At 28.1% G+C, this 24372-nt stretch overlaps 1 protein-coding gene across 3 annotated transcripts in view; it reads right to left on the bottom strand.

Annotated features, from left to right (window-relative positions):
* Shal (potassium voltage-gated channel protein Shal) overlaps positions 1-24372 on the bottom strand; it is a 109144-nt gene that overhangs the window by 73196 nt on the left and 11576 nt on the right. For all 3 annotated transcript variants that reach the window (XM_085486074.1, XM_085486075.1, XM_085486073.1), the window contains exon 2: positions 2007-2169. In XM_085486074.1, the coding sequence (XP_085342200.1) occupies positions 2007-2169 (163 nt within the window). The remainder of the gene's footprint in view (positions 1-2006; positions 2170-24372) is intronic.

Genomic DNA, 24372 nt, shown 5'->3' with positions numbered 1-24372 from the left:
TTTGTAATTGTATGGTTTTAGTAATTACAATTGTTTAAATAAGTGATCAAAATCAAACTTTGTTAATTTTAAAGATTTTTCAAATCAGCTTTTTCCAGGTAATTCAGACTCGTTTGTAGTTGTTTGTATCAATATAAATTTTGATTGCAATTGTAACTACAGACAAAAGCAAAATTATTACAAACAACTACAAATGATTTTTAAAAAAAGATTGCGCAAGCGGATTAGAGATATTTCAATGTCGGGTGCTAGTTATTTTTTATTTTTATTTTTTTTTTATTTAAGTGATAAAACAAAACTATTGTTACTACAAACAACTACAAACAAAATACTATCATTTCCGTATTAAAGAAATAAATTTTTTGAAAGTAGGGTGCCAGTTTCATATAGCTCTGATGCTCTAGTTAGCGATTTTATTACGAAGCGGCCCTGAGCCAGCAAAGCAAGTTTAGCCCGAAGACAGCATCCCGAAGTATCGATATTCAGAATATACCAGAATAAAGTGTACACTTCTCTATGGCACGAATAGGAACGCAGCTATTTGTAGATGCGCGTTGTATACGTCAAAAGAAGACGATAATGTTTAGAGAAGTGCCGTACGTAAAATTATAACGTATATATTTCGAAATATTATATAAATATAACTTTACACGAAAGTTAAATTATTGCATATAAAAAACGCGCGAGATACTCATAATTATATGTATATATAGTATTCTAGAATTGACAACATATAAGATATATATATATAGGGTTTTGTTTCTTAGAATCAACTTTTTTTAGGAATCGATAAAGTTTTTATAAGTTTTTAAAATTTAATATTTGTTATCTTAATAACTCTAAACGTATCAAAATTAAAATTATATTAAAAGTTGCTTCAAATTAAAGAAACAAAACATGTTTAATTATTTAACCACAATCTACACTTCATTCCTCTTGACTAAAGAGCCAAACGCGATGTTATTGCGACAATTAAGAAAGAAAGAAAATTTGGAAACTAAGGAATTTGAATCCTATGGTTGGGATCTCAGAAATTTCCCTTATTCCTTCTCTGAAAGCGGAAGGTCTCGGGTTCGATTCCTGATTCAGCCGACTTTCGGACCAATATTTTTCTCGCTTATTTTCTTTACAGGGGATGTTAAAAGAAGGAACAAGGGGAATTTCTGAGATCCCAACCATAGGATTCAAATTTCTTAGTTTCCAAATTTTCTTTCTTTCTTAATTGTCGCAATAACATCGCGTTTGGCTCTTTAGTCAAGAGGAATGAAATGTAGATTGTGGTTAAATAATTAAAGAGCTGACTTAAAAATATTCTTATTATTGTTTAATTATTTACTTTTGAATTTACAGATAGTCTTTTAATCTTATAAAATCCTAATTCTCTATGTACTTTTCTCAATTCTATATAAAACATTTTATATAAATATAAATGCAAAATAGTTTGAAAAAGAATGTAACTAGTATATATTTCTAATTTTTATTTTATATTTTTAAAAATTTTATATAGATAAGGATAAATGTGAATCTATATATAAGATTTTAGATAATCTATGGAAATCTTAAAATAATATTTTTGAATTTTGTATTCGCTTCTGTGATAAACATTTAGATGTTATCGAAATTATATGTATATAGATATTTTAGATATATATAGATATATGTAAATATTTCTATACATAAAGTTTCAAATTGGAGTGCTACTAAAGTTCAAACTTTCGATAGTAAATTACTACTTTATACTTTATCTATCACAGTAATTCGAATTTATGGCTCTCAAAACAGGTCTAGCGTACTATCTTCTACTCTTTATAGATTGTTCTTTAATTATCGTTGGAATTAATTAATGATTTACTATAATGTTAATAGTATATTACGTAGAATTAAAATAAAGAAACAAAATACTATGATCAATATAAAATTTATTGAATTAAGTGGATTAAGTAGATTAGGAAATCCTTTGAAAAATTACGTATATATATATTAAAAGATGTTTTAAGTGCACTCACCCTCTGTGCCTTTCGTTTGTCAGCACGTTGATTTTGATGATATATTCTGCTGAAATTACTGACGATAACAGGTACCGGTAAAGCGATCACTAGGACACCGCTCAAGGAGCATACACCCCCGACGATTTTTCCCGCAATCGTTTTCGGAACCATGTCACCGTAGCTGAAACAGATACAAAGAAAATTTTTTAAGACAGCTGCTCCATAACTTATATAATATGTATATTAATTTGCAACTTTTCAAAAATCACTATTAAAATTTATATATGTACATATATTTTTAATTATTATTTATTCTTTCAATAGTATTTTATTTCTTAAATATTAGTACACAGAAAATCAGATATTTTGATAAAAATCGAATATTCCAACATTTTGAAATATACATATAACTTTGTATGTAAAAATTTATTAGATTAAAAAATTCTAGAATTTAAAAGATTGAATTTATAAATTTTAATAAGCATTAAATGCTATAAATGAGAATATATTAAATAAATTCAGAGAAAAATCCAGGAAATATTTCTCAAAATTCAAATTTTCATGTATAATTTTAAGTAAATATTTAAATATAATGCATTGTGTAATCGAAAAATGCAATCTTATTCATTTATGTATACTTCGAAGCGAATGTCGTGCAAAAGAAAAATTGTCAAAGTTATGCGATCTCATTCGTTTTGAGATATATGTCTAATTCCAAGCAAACATACTTCGCGCAACAGAAATACATTCACGAAACATTATTACGGGCATTGTTAGCGACACAAAACGGCGGCAGCTAAGCCAAACGATCCGGCCAAATGTTCAGAAAGCATGATGAAATTATGTATACCCGCTGTTGTCGCCCACGGAGTTAGGAGAATTCGCATCGCAGTGAGAGAAATGGGAGAATGTGGATAATTCACGGCGTGCTTGAAGAATTCAACTGTAAAAGGTACGGTCCGTCCTCGTTTCTCAGCCGTGCGAATGTCCGACCGTAAAACTTTTCCACGGTTACACGTGACTCGCTATATAGCTGACCATTTCCCACAAGACTTCTAACAGTCCAACCCCATTTACATATTTACCATATATCGGGTGACGTAAACACACGGTCGAACAAATACGCGCGAGCCCGTAGCTATCTGTTTAACTTGTTCTCATGACGAGTTCGCGACGCACTTGAACGTTTGCATTCCGCAGGGATTGCGGCGACGATAAGAGGTGCGAGAGCTTTTTTCTCAAGTGGGATGCTCTCATATTTTTCTGCATTGTTTTTCCACATTAACAAGAATCTTGTTTTTAGACTTGCTGCATCATGTGAACATTACCATAACGCAGAATTATAAAATTTAAATATTTGAAAAAAATTTGATAATTAAAATTCAATGCTTTTTTCTGAAGTGGGATGCTCTCATATTTTTCTGTGTTGTTTTTCAACATTAACGAAAATCTTGCTTCTAGACGCATCATGTAAACATCACCATAACGCATAATTATAAAATTTAAATGTTTGAAAAAAATTTGATAATAATTAAAATTGAATGTTCAAAGAAAAACTTATTATTATCATCCATCTAACATAAAATATTACTTTAAATCGCGTATTCACATAAGCAATAGCGTATATATTTATTAGATAAAAATAAAAGAAATTTTTATTTCTCTATCTCGATCGCTATTTATCGCGAATCTCTCGTTGAAATTCTACATCTAAAGGCAAATTATATGAGCTGATCGAGATATTTCTTACAAAACTTGTCACCTTACTAACGAGCAATATCGAGCAATATTTTCCTCAATTTTTTGTATGTAAAATATTTCCTATTTACATTTTAAAATGTCATCTTTTTAATTTCGTCGATTTTTATGTATTTTATAATTTATTATGTACATATCAGAATTTTCCTTTAATTTTATCTTATTGCAACATATATTTTTCATTCAAACACACTGCAATTACAGATATGATAAATGCTGATGTGCAATTTTAAGAAATTATGAGATAGTGCAAAGAATTGAGTTCTAAAACTTGAAAAGTTTTGAAACTCCAGATTTATATAATCTTAAAACTTCAAGATTTATAGAATTTATCGAGGCCAAAATTAATCGAAGAATTCACAGATAAAACAAATATAGTTATACAAACATCCTATTATATACCAAATTTAACTTTCAAACTTTTATATACTTATATATCTAACATCTTATGATATATTCTATCTCGATTATTCAAAAACTCCGAGAGGAAAAAGAATGTCGATACTTGACACTGTCTATGAAAATTGATGCGAAAAGAGAATCATAATATGATCTGGGACATAGAAACAACATTATACTATGCACAATGGCCAATCATTTATTCTGCCGACATGCGTTGCTCGAGAGATCAAACGAAGACTAAAAGTAAGAAAAAGGGAGAGCAAAATGAAGTGTAATGGATCGCACTCGACAGCTACAGATCGTTCCTTTTTCCAGCGGATTTCTCGGGACGCAATTTTCGGTTGTGATGTGGGGAGCAAAATAAAGCTGCGAACGACGTGACACACGCTTGAAGAAAAAAAATGTTCTCGCTGAAAATGATTGATTGCTCAATATCCTGCGTGCTATTATCACAAAAACTCTACCATATATTATATCTTTTATTATTTGAAGGAGAAATATATAAACTTAAAAAATTATGTAAAAAATCCTTTATTAATCCAATTTATATAAGACTGCTAAACAATTAATATATAGAATATATATCTTCAATAATGTTAAATTATATAAACTTTATAACATAAATTCCTAACTCTTTCACAAAAAAATAAAATAAAAATAATACAACAATTTAAATTTTAGAGCTTTAAATGTAATATATATTATTAAATTTTTATAATTTTTTTAGAATTCATATATTTCAAAAAACCTTAAAATATTAAGAATTTTCAAATTTAAAATCAGAGTTAATAATTTACGCACGATTTTTTTTTTATCGCGATTAATTTGATGTACTAGTTTGCTATTCTATTTTTATGAACAAATATTTTTTCTGTCGCGTATCAATACACATTTCTCTCAAAAATACAAAAAAGAGTGAAAGTCGACCCGAAATTGCAGGTCATACAAACTTTCGCCCGAGCACGGTTTTCCCGGTAGGCAATAATTTTTCCGCACCCTACGGCCACCCGGGCCCATTCCTCGGCCCTGATTTACGTTTCCTACGGACTTTTATAGCGACCATGAAACTCGTCCTGTAGGGATCTCACCTGATGCTCGCCTTCTCGTATTTCGCACACGTGATATTACGCGTGATGTTATCGATCTTTCTCCTTTTTCACGCTTTTCATTTATTTAACAAATAATCTTTCAGTCCTGTCAGTTAATATCCCACTATACACCTTTTTTTCTCTTACACGGCTATTGTAGGAAACATATATTCCACACAATTATTCCTTTTAAACAAACTAGAAAAATAATACATAAAAACTAATAAATATATTAGTTGAATCTAATAATAAATACTGTTGTTTGACAAAAAAGTAATAGATATTAAATGTGTATTAAAAATAGTTAAAATACATTAATTGATTCTAATACAGCATTAAAAAAGAAAAATAATATCGGATTGAATATTCTGAAATAGCTATATGATGAGAAATAATAATAATAATAAATTGAAATTTTTATTACAAAAAAAAAGTATATACATAAAAATTAATGTCTTTAAAAAAATTATTAATGTTTTAATGCAAATCTTTGTGCGAAATATAGAAACAACAATTTGAAATAAAAATTTATTAAATTAAATTTATTTAATTGCATAAAATATATGACATCTCATTTAAGATTTTGTCTAATAATTTCAAAAACAATTAAAAGTGAACAACATATTTCAACACTTCTTATATTTCATACTACTTTCTATGTAGATACATTTGTAGAATATCTAAATGCTTTCTTATATTTTGTGTTCTATAATTATAATATACGATTAAAATAGACAAATATTGAACGTGGGAGAGAAGAAATGGTAGGGCACAAGAGTTCAAGGCAAACATCGTCGAACTAATGCAGACAGACTTTTCTACTTGTCAATGTAGCCGGGACACGCGACGGTAGCGAGTTTAGAACCGACGAAAACGTAGGATTAGTGATCTATATTTAGACAAGCGCGCCTTGGGCGGTCGAGCAACTACCTGGGGCTCACCAGGTCGAATCCGCAGTTAAATCATAAATATAACCATCGTCAAAATAAACAAAGACGACTTAATACCATTTTTAGAAATAATACGAAACTTATTTAAATTAATCTTTTATATATACATTTATATATGTATATATGTGATATATATATTTATGTATACATAAAATTAAGTACTGAATGCATTAGCTTCTAGCGGGTTTTCCAATACATACAAATTGAAGATTTTTAGACGTAATATACGAAAAAAAGCTTCAATTTCTTTTTATATTTCTTTTTAATACGATAAAAATAATATATTATAATATGTGATCGTAATTTATGTTCTGATTTATATCACGAATTGTAAGAGATATATTTAATCAATTTCTTTTTTTTTTTTAAGAAATTCAAAATCTGGACTTCTTTAATAAAAATTTCTTTAATCTCAAAGTTATTTTATATCTATTATCTATTATCTATTATTAAATAAATAAATAAATATTCTAAAATTCTATTATTTATTTTTATATTCTCGGATTTAATTTATGTAAAGATTAAAATTCTGTTATTTCTTTCTCTATTATAATTATTTCTCTTTTTATTATATATTCCTAAAGTTCAATTTATAAGAATAAACTCTTACAATTATCTTTAATATTATTATCTAGAAAGGTTCACGAATCCAAACTGGTCAGGAAGTTTAAAAATAAAAGAAAAAGCGAGAACCTAGTATTTTATCTAACAACTTAATCACATTTAAAGTTAACTCAAACTTCAATAAATGAGATAAAACTTTTATACGAACTCTCATGGAATTTTTCGTAGATATTCTGGATTTAATTTTTAGTTAATCTGATATGAAGCTAAAAGAAAGTTTCTATATAAACATAGAAATAAAATGCAACAAGAAAGCATTGATTTTATATTTAACTCACATATACTATTATAAATCTGAACTTACGAGAATCATACTTATTTAACAGAAATAAAATGTTTGTCATCGCGTATCGTCTGAATACCAAAGAGTTTCTGCGAATTAGCAAAGTTCGTCCAAACTGTATAACGCCCGTTGTCTTCGCGATTCTCCTTAACACGTTTCGCCACGGGAATAGTTTCATGCGCACATTTATAATATATGCAAATAGCTATGCGAAAACATTGCAAGAAAGAAGAGAATGTTAATAAGTACAAATGCATAATTTATGCGTATAAAATAAAACAATTATTATAGCAATCACAGCACGCCTAACAATAAAGGAATAATGCTTTGAAATATTAAACCAAAGGGAAGGAATTTAATAGATAGACAGATACAACACATACACACAAATGTATATATATATATCATCTAGTATTTAACTATTATTTCAACAACTATTTAAATAAAATAATTAATAACTGAAATATCTTCTCTTTCTTTTTATATTAGTTAAAAATGGTCAAAAAATGACATATTACACACATTCTCAAAGTCACCAAATATTTTATATTTAATAAATGAAAAGACATTCTAATTTTTTTTTCACAGAAAAACAAATATTGAGTACAACTTTGTGTGCGTATGTGTATTGTGTGTTGTGTATTGTCACCAAATAAAATTCTTTTTAAATCTTTAGGTAATATTTTTGTTCGTATTGCACATAGCTACAATATCGATAAAATATAATACAAGAAAGAAACGCTTTCACGAAAAAAAATTGTAAAGCCACAGCAGGATATAAAAATGAAACGTTTAACATTGCTGGTTTCTGTGTGAGAATGTTAAAGTGTTTTATTTTTCAACATCCTGCTGACAAAGGAAATACATACTGCGAGTCAAGCAAATAACGTGACCTTACATCACAGGTCCAGCTGTGCAAAACCAATAATACGATTCTACCGACACGATAGAATATTCGATGACTTTGAGAAAAACGTATAAATGTAACATGACTTTATTTTATTGGTGGTTTTGAAGCGCACTTCCGTATTTCCGTACTTTTCGGATATTTTTATAACGGATTATTTCAAGAAGTATGTTAGGCTAATTATTCAGTTAGGCTAATTATGGCATTATAAGTTTTCCCATTATAAAACTATTACTTGTTAAGTCACTGAAAATCACTGAAAAAATATGTATATTCGATCTGTCCAAAATGATACAATTATATCAATTTTATACGTTATACAGATAATACAGAAAAAGATATACGTCAATTAGCATTATAATATATTTATTTTAACAAATTTCTATTTGTCAAATCTAATGAGTTTGTTCTATGAATTATTTTGAATAGATTTTAATTGAAACACAAATTTTTAATAAAATAACTTAGTTATATTTATAAAGAATGCCTTTGATTTACGTTGACAATCCTGAATAAGCTTCTAACACAAGATCCATGCATCACCGGTTCATCGCATTGTAGCGACCTCGCATGGTCGCGCACTTTTCTTGCCTTGTGTCATTGTTTAATAGTCATAGTGACCTACTTCTTTTTCAAGTAACATTCGTGAAGAAAAAGGAATGTGATAAAGGACTATGTATAAAAAAATTTCAATATTTTGTACTTATATATAATAAAATATAACAAATAATTCAATATTTTCCAATTCAGAATAATTTAGTTGTAAAAAAAGAAACAAACTAGATTTATAAATTCCACTAACTACAAAATGCATATCAGTATTTTATCTTTAATAAATAATTACTATTTTTGTCAATGTCTATTAAACATTTATTTAAAAACAGTTTACCTCTATATAATTGAAACATTCTCTATTACTTCGTGTAATAAAAAATAAAACATAAAGATTACATCATACATAATATATCGATACATCAGTTTATAATATAAAAATATGTACTTTAAAAATATGCAATATAAATATTTCACTAACTATATTTATAGCCGGTAATAAATTTTATCAATCTATTACTTATCGTAAAATTTAAACATTTATTTTTGCCACTTCAAAACATAGATATTCACTTGTATTTGATTTGCAGAAAATATGATAAAGAACAATTAAAAATAACGTGATTTCATCTTTAATACACATCTTAGAAAAATTATTATTTTTGTCTAATATATATATATATATATATATATATATATATATATATTCGCGAATCCTGAATATATTATATTCAAAGTTCTTTTTTTATGTACGATGAAATTGATATCATCGACATAGACGCGTTTCAATTTCAATAAATTTGTTTTTGCTTCTAAGATAATGAATGATGTTTGATAGAAAAGAGAGAAAAAGCGGTGGGAAAATCGATTTGTTATGAGCTGTTTACTCTTCGTTGTCAACGTATACAGAGACAACTCAATACATACATCGATCGATATAGGATTATAGTGACTTTTATTCCGAATCGAAAACAATCGACACATATCCACATGATTTATATTTTTGTAAATAGAGACTTACATTTATACATATACTTTTATTAAAAACAAAAATAAAAAATAATTTAGTTTATGACTCTATATATAATAATTATTTTATGTGTATGTATATATATACAATAATGTACAGATACAGTTTGCATTTACTCGATGTTTTTCTAATTTTTGTTCTGTATTTATAATATAAAATTGTCCATTGTTCATCATATTTCCATAATATTTTTGGCCAAGTTGAAACAAAAATATTCATATAATGTGCTCATCACGACACAATCTAAAAATTATATGTCACAACGGCCACATAAATAAAGTACAAACTAAATACATAAATACATAAATAAATTTTGCACGCGACAATCATCGACATGCAACCAAAGTCTTAATGCAAATTATTGCAGTGGCGGTAATTTTGTTGGCACAAATGCATTGATTCACTATTTCGATCACTATATGTAAATCATGCGGTTCCAATCAATCAAACAACTAGTCGGCTTGATCAAAGATAAACAAATCTATATTTACAATAAAACTATCGCAACACCAGCCTCACAGCTCACAGTTTGATTACTGTTAAACAAAGCGACATTTTTGGGCCACTCGGTATATGGATAGATACCGCGGACGGCGACTCTCGTTGCTAAGATGCAACGTGCTATTAAAAGACGAACCACCGGCTTTCCACATTGGCCGCGAAGTGTTCGCGTACCTTGTCCAAAAATAAAGTGCATTCTCGCGAGACACGGCTGTCATAGTAGCTTGAACAACAAAAAAAGCAGAAGACGAGCACGGTGACATACTTGAATTATGATCGATGATATTGTGATAAGAAATTTTTTTACAGTAGAATTTAAGTGATATAAATGTATACTATATATATATATATATATATATATATATATATATATATATATATATAGAACGAATCGTATAAAACTATAATAAAATAACATTAGATGATATGTGTGTATAAGGATAAGTCAGAATGTATTAAAATTATATATTGATTAGCTATTGTCATTATTTCAAATGACACTCGGTCGTTAAACAAATTGACAAATATTGTTGGTATGATACAAATATTTTACAGTAGATGAAAATCTACATAAAAAAGATTTCTCTCACATGAGCGTTTTAAGCGCACTTGCAGCTATTTCTGAATTAATCGATATACAGAGTGTCCTAGAAACGGCGAGAATTTCTACCCAGAAAAAAAAGTATTTTGCTATTTACGAATCAGCCATGTACAGTAAAGTTTATAACTGACATGAACTCGTAATCATTTCTAAATTAATCAACATGTAAGAGACAGATGTATCACAGAAGAGAGAGATATACAATCAAGTGTGTTATAAAAAAATTCTATTAAATATTTGAAGCTGACGGTATGGAACACATAAAAATTACTGAATTATATTTTGTTTTTTACTGAAACAAGAAAAAATGTTTGCATTATAATATTTTCTGTAACATAAAAAACATTTTTTTTTTCAATACAATACGAAATGTAATGTAATATTTATATATATAAATATACATTATAATTTACATAAATTTTTTCTTTTCTATCAATAACTTTTTAAATTAAATGTCAGCCAAATAAAAATTTGTTAAAAAAAAGAATTTATCAAATAACAATTTACAAGTTACCATATTAATAGAAGATGCAACTAAAACATGAAACCGCTAACATCTTTTCTTCCATAAATAAGCGAGCAGATTTATTGTTAGCAGTAAAGTACGGTTTATAATAAAATACATTGATCTTCTTACTAGATATTCTGGCAATGCTTTTTTTTTGTAACACGTACAAATCCAAAATTACACTATACGTGACCTACATAAGATTAATATATTTTTACTTCAATCTAAGAATTTATTTTTTCTAGAAAAAAATAAGAAATCAATATAATATAATCAATTTGGAATTAGAGTACAAAGTAGCAAAAAAATCAATATAATAATTTTACAAGATAACCATTTCTTATAAAGACAACTAGCACATAGATATAATTCTGTATTTTCGCTTCTTCTTTTTATAATCCATTCACTATCGTATGTTCGTATATATCTATTCGACACGCAAAGCACAGTAAGCAGTAAAAGGAATGGAAGAGAGGATTGGCTCGACATCGGCTGGCACCTGTCTGCTTGTACCGACAAGTGGATTTAGCCTCGGATTTAGGCGACCCGAGGCCGTACGCGAACTCGCACCTGCGTCTCCGTAAAGATTATTTTAGCATTCGCAAAGCATAAAAGAATTTCTAAATAAAATGCTCTTTAAAATTGATTGACAACAGTGTGTCAATTTTGAAGCAACGAATATAATTACGATTTGTTCATAACATATGTGTTCATAACGATTGTGTAAACTAATTAAAATCCTTAAATAAAGACTCCTAAATAAAACAATGTAATAATTTTCTTCAATACAAATTATTACTATTTTTCATAAAATTTTAAAAATTTAAAGCATTTATAATTTTTTTTAATAATTACAATTTTGCAGTATTGGCAAAAAACTGATCTTTATAAAAATAACGTTCTCTATGTTGCTTAACATAAAAAAATTCTCTTTTAAAGCATTGATGATAGCTTTATTTTATCAAATTTCTAATATTTCGAATTATATATAAATAAAATAAAAATTGAAGACATAAAGATATGTATAATATATGCCGCCTTGCAATATATCTTAATTTCATCTGTCACAATTGCCTAACTTCAGAATGTTATAAGCTCCATCATGCGAAGTTCCTGATTAATCAGATAATGCGGTCTACCACGGAAAGACGATTTTAACATCGATGTCGACGATCTATCATGTCCTAATTGCGAGTTCAAGGAAATTCAGCGTAGATCTCTGTTAACAATTATTTGAATTAAGAAACTATCGCGATTTTCATTATTTGTTCTTATAAAGTGCATTTAATACAATCGTTATACGTATCTTTTTTTAAATAATTACTTTATACTAATTTTTAATCAAAAATATTAATTCTATTAATAATATTAATATTAATAAGAATATATACGTGCACACACACACACACATATATACACATTACTACATTTAATAAAAAAAGATTTATTGATTTTGAATTTAAAAGAAAAATAATTGTGTCTATAAATAAAATTCATAGAGAAAGAAAATAAAAAAATGTGACATGTTGTGTATGTGTGTTTAGATCTATATAAAAGAGTAATTTATATAAGAGTTTATATAAGAGTTGATAATTTGATCATAAATAATTTTCTATAAAGTTAATAAAAACTTCTGTTGAGCGAAAAACATGATAATAACTTTGTTGAGATCGCGTCATGAGATCAAGTGATAAAAGATGGGAGATGGTTTTAGAAACTGACTTATAAGAAACGATTGAATCATGATTATCCCCACATCATCCTCAATGACGTAAGTTCTATCGAATAAAAAATATATAATATTATAGATAAAAATAAATTTCTTTATATAAAATTTATAAATCAGGATTATATATATGTATATTAGTTTTTTTTTTTAGTTTTTATGTTTAATAAGTGATACGTGCAAATTTAAAAGTTTTGTATTTTAGATTAAATTAATAAGTCATATATCAATTAATAATTTAATTACAAAATAAACAATACTTGCAAAGATTAATTTATAAATCAATTCAAATGAATTAATGAAGTCTTATAATAATAATATTCATAAATTATAATGAATATATAGGAATATATATTCGCGTAAATTTTATTAAACTTATTGAAAACGCACAATAATTAATATTAATTGATCAAATTAAAAAAACACCACAATTTTACATTTTTTATATTATATTAAATATATTCTAAAAAAGAAATTTATTAGATTATAATTAAGTTTATATTAAAATGTTAAATATGTTACAATATTTAAAAAGCAAAATAAAAAATATTTATTTATTCAAAATTAAAAATAAAACCAATTTGTATAATACTAATAAATATGAGTTTAAAGTAATATAAAATCGTTCCAAAGAGAGAATTTTTAATTCTCATTGTCGTGTTATACCAACAATATTATATGTCAACGTCAACATCGATCTGCGGTGTCGTTAAAAATCAATTCCCCCGTTGCTTGATTGACAGTAACACGATGATCTTATCATCTTCTATTTCGCGCAAAATTGGTTGTTAGCGCGAGATCAGATTCCGGTTGCATCGGTTACGCTATTGTATAATCATTTTAACTGCCATGCAATAACCTACGTTTCATCAGTTATAATGATCGCCAAAAAGTAAGCCAACGGCAGAATGTAAGTAGGCTATATATAATTACGTGGTCGAGAATTTAAATGATTATGTGATTCATTTTATGGCTATATCTAAAAATCGATTAACTCCTTTATCACTTTATTGCGTGATCATTGTCAAATCATATATAATATTATATGAGAATATTATCATATGATAATACGCTACTACAAAAAATTCATTTATGTGTATTATATATATCACACATTACATCTACGCAAAAATACGTAGAATTTGCCCTCATAATATGTATATATAAATCTACACACAAACAAGTTTTTTTCTCGAATCATACCATAAATACTACAAAATGTTAAATGTGCTGCAACTTATTTGTGGAGTTAAGTTCTCTCCTAAAGATTTAGTAACAAAATTGCTAAACATTTTCTAAAATATCAATCAATAATTTTTACGTAAAGAAAAGTATACCTATACGCCATTGCCTGAAATTGCAGGATTCTCAAATTTTTTTGCTGCGCAGTAAATTATTTAAAGACTAGTGCATCGGACTTCATTTTCGTCGCGTTATTTCCGGATGCGAAGAATCGTCGCCATTGCTACCGTTAATCAAAATCGCGCACCAGATGCGCGTCATGATGCCAAATACTCTGACAGAATCAACGCCGAGGAATTTAAGCGATACATGCGAAACCATAATAGCATGCTTCGTTCGTCGCCCGCGAAACTGCAGCCACGTTATTATGAATGAGGATTATTACACGGACGATGGCCGCATTCTATTACGAGCGCATAAGTTTCCTGAAGAGTTTTCTATGCACGCAGATTTTTCCCTAACCCAATGAAAGACACATCTCATGAAACAATTATTATTTGATATCTGTCACTTAATCGATTCAATTTGTGCTTAAATTAAAAGAGATATTAGAATTATTATCCTAAATATATTAATTTCTTCAATACATAAAATATCTAATATAATATTATAAATCTATAAATATATCCGAGGAATATTAAAATCGAAAAATAACGAGTAACGAAATGAGTTATTTAAAAAAAAATGACACACATTTCATTTTAATAAAATAACTTTCCAATTTTGAGTATCAATCTATTGTATCTTCGAAAATGTTTATCATTTAAAAAAATAGTATACCTACTACATATATTTTATTTTTTATAACATGAGTTAAGTACTGACATTTATCGCGTTACTCACTCGTCGTGTAAAGGAACTTTACGGCGTTTAGAATTTATTTACCGTAGAATTATTGCCGTAATGGTAGAAGTCGTAAAACCCGCAAGGCAGAACTTTTATATTTTATTAAGGGTACCTTCATCTTTTAATACACTTTTCGCAAATATATGTTAATTGTTGAAGTCTATTAGTTTGTTCAAAACTCATACGTCATCCAACTTTCTAATGCGATCATGACCAAGATCAGAACTGTTCTATTTTAGATCGTGAAGGCGAATTTGAGAAACATAAATTTAAACACAGTATAAATCTAAAAATAGTAAATAAATACAGTAAATAGAAAATATTACTCTACCCTATATAAATTTTATTTATACTATAGAAAGCTCTAATTTATTTATTTGCATCAGTTTCGTTTTATGATATTTCAAAACCGTTCGCAAAAAATACTTACTGAATTCTTGCAATTCTTGCAAGCAAAGGGATAATAAGATAATAATTTGTTCTTAATCGTGATTAGTCCAAATAATAGCTTCACGAAAGGCCAATCTTTGAGAAAGATGTTTTAACCCCGCGAAGTAAGTTTTCTGGAAATGAGAAATAAATCCCGAGGGAAATTCTGTCTCGTGAAATAACTTTGGGACAATCTTGAAATGTTCGCATTCTTCATCAAGAGAAGAACATAGCGCTCTCTTAAGACTGACCTTTCATGGAACTATTATTTGATTAATCAAAGCAATTAAGAATAAATTTGTATTTCTATAAACTTTTCTACTATTAAAAAGTCATAAAAATTTAGCAAAGAACATATCGTCTATTATTCAGTCAATTAAATTTTAATTTTTTGTTGAAAAATTAGATTGTACTTTATTTGATTATATTTTTAATAAAGAAATATCATTTAATTAAAAAAATATTCCTTGATGATTAAAATAAAAAGTATTTTAATTAAATTTTGTCATTGGAGAAACAAATAGAGGAGAAGAAAAATAATTGCATAAAAAGATGATTGAATTATACGTTTATCACTATGAAAGGAAACAGCAGTGAAAAGAATTATTTTTCCGCATACACAAGACAACTAGCAAAAAAGAAATTAAATCTTATTGCACGGCGGAAAAAGAAAGATCACGAAGCTAAATTAATTTGAGGCAAGTTGTTTATCGCGAGAAAGTCCCGACAGAGAAATGCAAAATTCTAATAAACGAATAAACAGACGACCAACATTGCACCATGTTGATTTAGTACGTATTTATATCTAGATTATATTAAGTATATATACAAATCGTCAGATCTGATTTAACAATTCTTGGAAGATGACCAAGAGATTCTATAGAAATCCGAAAGCGCGGATCGTATTTGTTAGAGGTGGTTCCTATAACTGATTTCCTAAAAACACTTTAATGACACGCGATGTTAGCATCGCGTTTCAACTCAAGTTAAATAAACATATTCGATTCTGACTGCAACGAGGGTCGAGATTGTGTTAACATCAATATTGTACGCTTTTCAATATAATCTATGAAATTCTCGCTTACGCATAAAAATATCCGTAAAATTATCTTATTAAAATAAACAATAAACAATCTCTTTCTCGATAAAAAATATTTTGATAAAAATACTTCTGGTATTTTTAATCGTATAATTTTCATTATAATTGTACAAGTATTTCTAATTATTCTCTGATATTTTATTGTTTAATATATTTTATGTTTAATTTATCATTAAACAAGTTACCATTAGGGAATATGCATGTGTCGCAATTAAAGAGCGAAGTAATTTGATGAGACATTGCATTTATTTTTATTCCACCTTAAGCCTCGTTTGTTATAATTACTATTTCCAATGTGCTTAGCACGTAATAATTTAATCCGTATTTTTCTAGAGTTACGGATATAGCGACATAATCCTATAATTTATTATCAGCCATCTAAGTTCATACGATGGCGTGTACCATGCGATTGCGACACTATTAACCGAAAGCATGCAACAAGATTAGTAAAAGCAATTAAGATCTTTTCACGGTCGTTACTTTTGCTCTTTAATTAAATTAGCGCTCCTTTTTGACTACCTTTTGAATTATAATGTACATTTTATATATGTATACCAGAATGATTGCCGTAACGTAAAACTTTTAGATAACTGATGGAACAGTCAGAAATGGAAAAATGTATCATATAAAATTAAAAAAAAAATATGTTTAAGAACTTTTACAGAAGATTGGATTATATATGTACACAGCATACAAACTATAGTTGCTATTATATCAAGCTATATCATAATTCTTTTGTGTGGCCATCAAGCAGATTAGTATACGTGCGCATAATTTCGTCAATTCGCGAGATTTTAGACAGCAAGGAAACTTCTTAATTACCCAAACTTGAGCAATTACGACGGATATTAATTGCGTTGCGTGTTTTCAACCCAACTGCTGTTTAGTACACGCCAACACATATCACACAGGCTAACCGAAAGGCATAATCACTTAACGCCTTGCAACGTGATGTGTAATAAATGATTATTACCTCTTAAAAACTATAGCAATGTATCATATTATAAATAAATAATAAAAAGAGTTAATTTCTTAATTTAATTATTAAATTAAAATGTTAAATTGAAAAAAATAATAATTATTCCCAATTGATTAATATATAATAATTCTTTGAGAAAATAAAATGTAATATTTTTCTCAAAAATATTTTTTATGATATTAAAAATAAAATTTTTACAATGGTTTATATATATATTAATATTGTATTGATACGATAAATTCTGATGTCTATGTCAAGTGTCAAAATCCTGTAAATTCTCGTTCATTTAGATAGCACTTAGATGCAATAATCTAAAATTAGATTGACAATATCTTTACCTATATATACGTTCTACACTGTAGACTGATAGAATTGTTCGGATTACAGTATAATTGAAGGGCTTGAAGCAATAACGTGTTAAGCTATACAATGGAAAGCCGCGTGAGACTGTTAGCTTATATGCAGTTATCGATTTCATTATAGCCTCAATTAAAAATCCTTTGAAGAATAAAAAGATGCATTAGGAAATATATCGAATGCATCGAACGAAATTTAATTTAAAGCTTTTAATAAAGAATATTATTATAATTTAAGTACTTTCTTATCAAATATGTGCTGTTTCATATCAATTCAATTGCAATGCAACGTTTAACAGAAAAATATAAATTAAATTAGTATACCATATTAATGAAAATTAATTATTAGAATTAAAAGCAAGATATATATTAAAGCGGAAGAATGTAATGACTGTTTACATTATCCTACAGTAAATATACTTTGTATTAAACAAATTAATTAACAAGTATACAAGAACGTGCTGTTGCAAAGCACTTTTATGGCAGAGTATCATTGTAGGCCAACACTTGGAGCATCGCGAACCACTTCTATTGCGGCGATTATCTGCGACATCGAGGGGCCGATCGGACCGTAAACCATGAAAGAGGCTAATGAGAAAGGGTAATTATGTTTGAGAGAGTCAGGTCGATTCGTGGGCGAGTAACCGTTAAATGTCACGCCTAGTGCGCGAGTGGAGATGTTATTTTTAGTCGGTCACTATCGGCTGGAAACGGCAACGCGATAACCGCTTTAAAGCGATATCGGACAGGCGTGAAAAATTGTCGCGGAATTGGACTCGAAATCCCAGGTCGATGAGATTCCACCGATTCGTTTTTTACACAGACTGGTGATCATTTCATTCGATTTCCTCCCTTCTTTTCTCTCTCCCTCTCTCTCTCTCTCTCTCTCTCTCTCTCTTTCTTTTTATATTAACAGGCAAATAAATTTATAATTTTCAAATTGATGAGAAAATAATTAAACATACGCGTGATGGAAGATTTTAAATATAATTATCATATATTATCACATTATATAAAACCATGTAATAAATTTAAAATAAAATTTTTTTGAAACAACAACTTTTGAGCTTTATTTTTTATTTAGCAGAGAGTTTTCGCGACCTAATTTTGGTATACATCAAAGTTAAAGACAGTTCTGAAATTATATATCAACCCGGATCATGATTAAATATGTAAATCAGCATCAGCTGTGCAAGTTATATTTGACGTTAATGACATAAAGTTACATGAAGAATGTAGAGAAAAGAAGGGGGAGAAACAAAGAGAAAGAGAGAGAAATAGAGAGAGAGAGAGAGAGAGAGAGAGGGAAAGAACAAGATTTCTGTCAAATGCAAGCTGAGATTTTACCGGAAGTTAATACCATAGTTTAGAAGAGCGTGTTAGCGCCAAGCAATTGGGTCACTTCGTAGGCAAACTGATTTATTCTAGACTCGAAAGTTTCTCTGGATTGTCTTGCATATACATGCATATAACCAAGAGTAATTGCATCAAAAATATGCTCGATTATGTCACCCGCAGTTCTCATTTTGACCGAATATATTTGAATTTCTATTCGGTTAATTTCACGTTTTCTATATGCTCTTTAGTTTAATATGGATATAATAATAAAAAAAGCATTTTAATATTGTATTTCTTTTTTTAATAGACATTATAAAATCTCATATAAATTCTAATTAATTTTAATTTTAAACAAAATTTTCTATTAATGTTAGATGGGACGAAAATATATAATTTATCAAAAATTGAAAGGAATAGTACGTCGTCATTATCAGAAATTGCTACCGCGTGTAAAAATGTTTGCTTGTTTTGCATAGAAAAATGATGCTTCATATTTACGGCGTTTATTTCTCGAAAACGGTAGAGCGAATTTCAACGAGAAAGGTCGAGCTCAAAATCGAGTTCCGGAACTCTTTATTCGAAGCAGCGATTCATCGCTGTCAATTTTTCTTTCCTTCTGATATGACCCCGCCCAAACCGGCCTTGTACACGGCCTCGGCCGGGCAGATCGATAGAGACATAGATGCCGGAAGGCCATGAAAAGATTCTATGGGAAGAGAAGAGCTGACAATGGAGAGAATGAGCAAATGCAAAAAAAGAGATAAAAACATCGTAGAAGAAATTCGTACGAATAATAAAAATATGATGTATAAATTTCAGATTAATACAAGTTTTTACAAGTTAAAATAAGATAAATAATAATCTATATTTTTAGATTAAAAAATAAATTTTATAAATAAAGAATATATGATTTAATATATAGTTTATATTTTTTTTAAATAACAAACAAACATAAAACGAAAATAAAAACTAAAGTTGAAGTACTAGATTTTGTTTAGTACTCTTCTATCCGATTTATTATATATTTATTATGATACATTTTTATAATTTTTCTCATAGATCCACTTAACTATGTAAATTAAAAATTCTTATATGCTTAAAGTAGGACGAAAGATAGAGAGAAACGCGGGGAAATTTATTCTCTCCTGAGATTACATCCCTTAAGGACAATCAGAGATTCTATAAAACTTTCAACATAATTTACGACATGATATAACTATTGGAATCAAATTCAGATTCAAGGCAAACACAATACAAATTCTTAAAAGTCGTCAAATTGGGGAAAACTTTTAAAAAAATTAAGATTAGATTGTAACCAAATTACGAAATAGAACAACATTTAATATAAATAGAAATAGTTTTATTATATTTTCAAGATAACTTCTTAATTTTAACAGAAGTGCGGAGCTGATGACTTTTGTCTCCACGCTTTTCTCTTTACTATAAACAGTCAGCAACAAAATGTAAGTAGCCGAGGCAATAAATTTTCGCAAAGTTAATGAATTCAACAGAGCATTCAACGCGGAAGCTAAGGAAACAATTCTTTTTTCAATTTAGCGTTCTTTTTTCAATCGGCGCGTGCAGCAATCCATCCCGTTGCGCGCTTCATGAATTACAAATCGGACCTTGTTAACGCCGCTGCTTGCCTGAGAAGCGTCTCGGCGAAGCTGCGGAAATCATTTTTCAGTGTTTCACACTAATGACAAACGAGGAAAACCACGCGCAACCATTGATTTTTCTATCCACACGATACTTTATTCAACGAAGCTTGATGTAAACTTAAGAAAGAAGTATTCAATCTCGCGAAATACCATATGATATTTTAAGAATCTTAAAATGTTGAAATTTTTAGAATTTTCAATAGTTTATATTTTAAATTATTTTACAATTTAAATCTCGATATTAAATTTTTTATTTCTAGAGCGTTTTTGTCAAAGATGTTTTAGTTAACTACATAACAGAATATTTTTCATTTAAATATTTAATAATAATTAATATATAAAACACAGTAGAATGATTAATAACATTTACTAATTAATATAATATCTAACATTTTCAAGCTCAAAGATTTTCAAGCAAAACTTGATATGTAGAATATGTGCGTGAAGTAAAATATTATATTGATGTTGATAAAAATTTGCAAAGAATGCAATAAGCTTGTACTTGTATAAGCTATAACGATTGTTAAAGACACGTATATTCGCGCTGTCTTTGCAAATTCAAAATTATAAATCATACATTTTTTTGTTATGTTTGTTCTGTCAACAAGATACGGGATTTCTCATTGAACAAGAAATACGATATATTTTCGAGGAGGGCGCGAAACGCAGTAGAAAGGGAGAAATATGGAACGAGAGGGAAAACGAGATTGGGTATTGGAGGAAAACTACAGAGGCCTTATATTTCCGGAAATTCAGCACGAGAACTTTATACGCGCGGCAGAAAATAACACCAGCTAGGATTAAACTGGAAATATGGTTCAAAAGTGACCACTAAATAATTTTGGTCAATTTTAAGCAGAATATAATGAACTGTCGCAAAATTCAAAAAAATATTAAAAATATATTATCAGATAAAATCATACTTATATTGTTTAATTATTCTTCATAAATTAAAATATGTATAAATATAAAACTTAATTAATAATTTTCCAATAAAAAATTAATTTATTAAATCTCTTTTTAAGGATCTCTCTGAAAAAACACATTTAATGTTTTTTATTTCGTTCATTTTGTTTGGTCTCACAAATAAGTCAATACAAATTACAAAAGGATTAAATCTAAATTGTCTCTTTAACTCGAAATAATTAAAATATTTAAATCTTTTATGTAAAAAATCGTACAATTAAAATTTAACGAATATATGTTGGTTATTTCAACGTTCTAGACATTCCGGTAGTCTGAAAGAAATTCAAATCTATGATTCATGATTTAGACACAAAAATATCATACACTAAATTGAAATATGAATAAATTACGAGGTATCCGTGTATAAAAATAACCTGCCGAACGAGGAATAATATAGTATATGTATCCCAAATTGCGATGCTTCATATGTATGTCGGACAAGATCTTTGCGATGCTCACAATCAGTTGGATGTGCTCAGGCGATGAATTATCTAGTATTCGGACATGGTATAATACTCCCGAGTGTCGGCCAAGTAATTTTTTCCTCAACAGTTCTAACCGGTGGAAAACTTGTCACGATCTATCATCGAGGGGATCGCTGAAGTAATTGAAGGTCGTTTGGGCTTTTTATCTCGATTCACTTGCTGATGGTGGTTTTATTCAGAGATTGAAAGATATATTTATAGAGTTAATCAATAAATTATCAATAGAAGAAAAAGAATCTGCACTTCACTAATCTCATGTTTTGCTCTTAATAACTCATTTTTCTGTTAATTGGATATTCAATACCAAAAGATGCCTTAAACTTTGTTTTCCAAAATTTGACTTATTAATTATATTAATATTATATATCACTATCTTTATTAGGATTCGCCAACAATTCTCGTCCATGAATAAAATTGTAAAGATAATTAATACAACTTCTGCTTGATTTAAAAGAGATAATTTTCATTTGTTATTTTATTCAGCGTAGATATCATTATTGATTGGAACATTAATATAATTATTTATTCGTTGACTAATTTAATTATATCATATTTGGCTCAATACAAAATTAAGCAATACAAGTATAATAATATATTTTTAATAATTTTTTTAATGTTGCAACAATTTATTGTATATTCTGTTTAAAATCAACCAAAATTATTTAAGAGCCACTTATAAATTATATTTCTGTTTTAGCTTTAGCTGTTATTATTTTTCATATTAACGTAGAACATAACGCAATATATGTCAGTAATTTCAGTCCCGCCTATTGTGCAAAAATATATTTTTAATCACATGGTAGAAAGAAGAAAAATGGTTGACTAACTTATTAAATATTTAATACTTCCATATAGCAAAGTACTTTTCTGGTAAACTTTGCATGTATACCTCGTGGTACCAAATGGTAATCAATCTCATGGAAAGCATACGAAAGTTGATAAAATGTGAAAAAGAAACCAACAGTTTTTGTTCTCTCTCTCTCTCTCTCTCTCTCTCTCTCTCTCTCTCTCTCTCTCTCTCTCTCTCTCTCTCTCTCTCTCTCTCTCTCTCTTTCTCAACATTAAAAACAAAAGATAATCAAAAAGCGAAATATTTACGTCTTCCACATCCATCAATACTTGTCAATAATTAACTGTATTAATTAGTCTAATAAGCAGTTATTTAATATATCGAAAGAAATAATTTTAAAATTAAATTGAGCAATTTTAAATTGTTAACGCGTTTTATTTATAGCAGTACGATATAATAATTTATATATTTCTATATATTTTTCTTGTTACAAAAATATTGAGACATAAACATATTTCCACCATATTTTTCCTATCGAATTTCAATTAGTCTTAATTCCAGTTAACTAATATCGTAGCATTCCTATCATTGTATTGTATCTCTATTATTCCAACCACGAAATGCCAATACTAACTGCACGTACTTACAACGATTTTAGAGCAAAGAGGCTTTAGAAAATACCGAAGCTCGAAGTTTGCAAGGGGACTAGTAATGTTGGTGAAAAGGGTCGGTGAGAAAATTACGTGATAATTCTGCCATTACCATTACACGTATATACGGGATGCAATTTTGATTTTTGCAGGAATACGACTACACATAATAATTTAGCTAACATAAAGAGATATTTGGTTTATTACAGAAACTGTATTTTTGTAAAGAAAATATAGATATTTTAATATTATTTATATATAAACTAAGATTTCCCAAAAATCACACTTTCTTCATAATTAAAAAAAATTTTTTTTGTTTATATAATTTTTACTTTTTACTTTTTAAATAACCTTAAATCAGTTTCTTTTTAATAATCTCTTTTTAAATCATTTAAATCAATTATCTATATAGTATGGCAGTAGATAAATGAGAAATATAGAAAGATTCACGATACCGATTACTTTATTCGACGTAATATTCGAATATAAATCATTTAATTTCTTAAAGTTTTGCAGAACTAAATGCGCGAGGCAATGAACCTCGGTAATCGCACCGTCTGCATAATTTGGCAACAATTTAGCAAATGCAGCCAATTACCTATAATATTGCGGA

The sequence above is a fragment of the Nylanderia fulva genome, unplaced genomic scaffold (assembly GCF_048542155.1).
Source record: "Nylanderia fulva isolate GAGA-0341 unplaced genomic scaffold, ASM4854215v1 Scaffold4, whole genome shotgun sequence".
Classification (NCBI taxonomy): domain Eukaryota; kingdom Metazoa; phylum Arthropoda; class Insecta; order Hymenoptera; family Formicidae; genus Nylanderia; species Nylanderia fulva.
The sequence above is the reverse complement of the archived record's forward strand: the minus strand, read 5'-3'. Positions and strand labels throughout refer to the sequence as shown.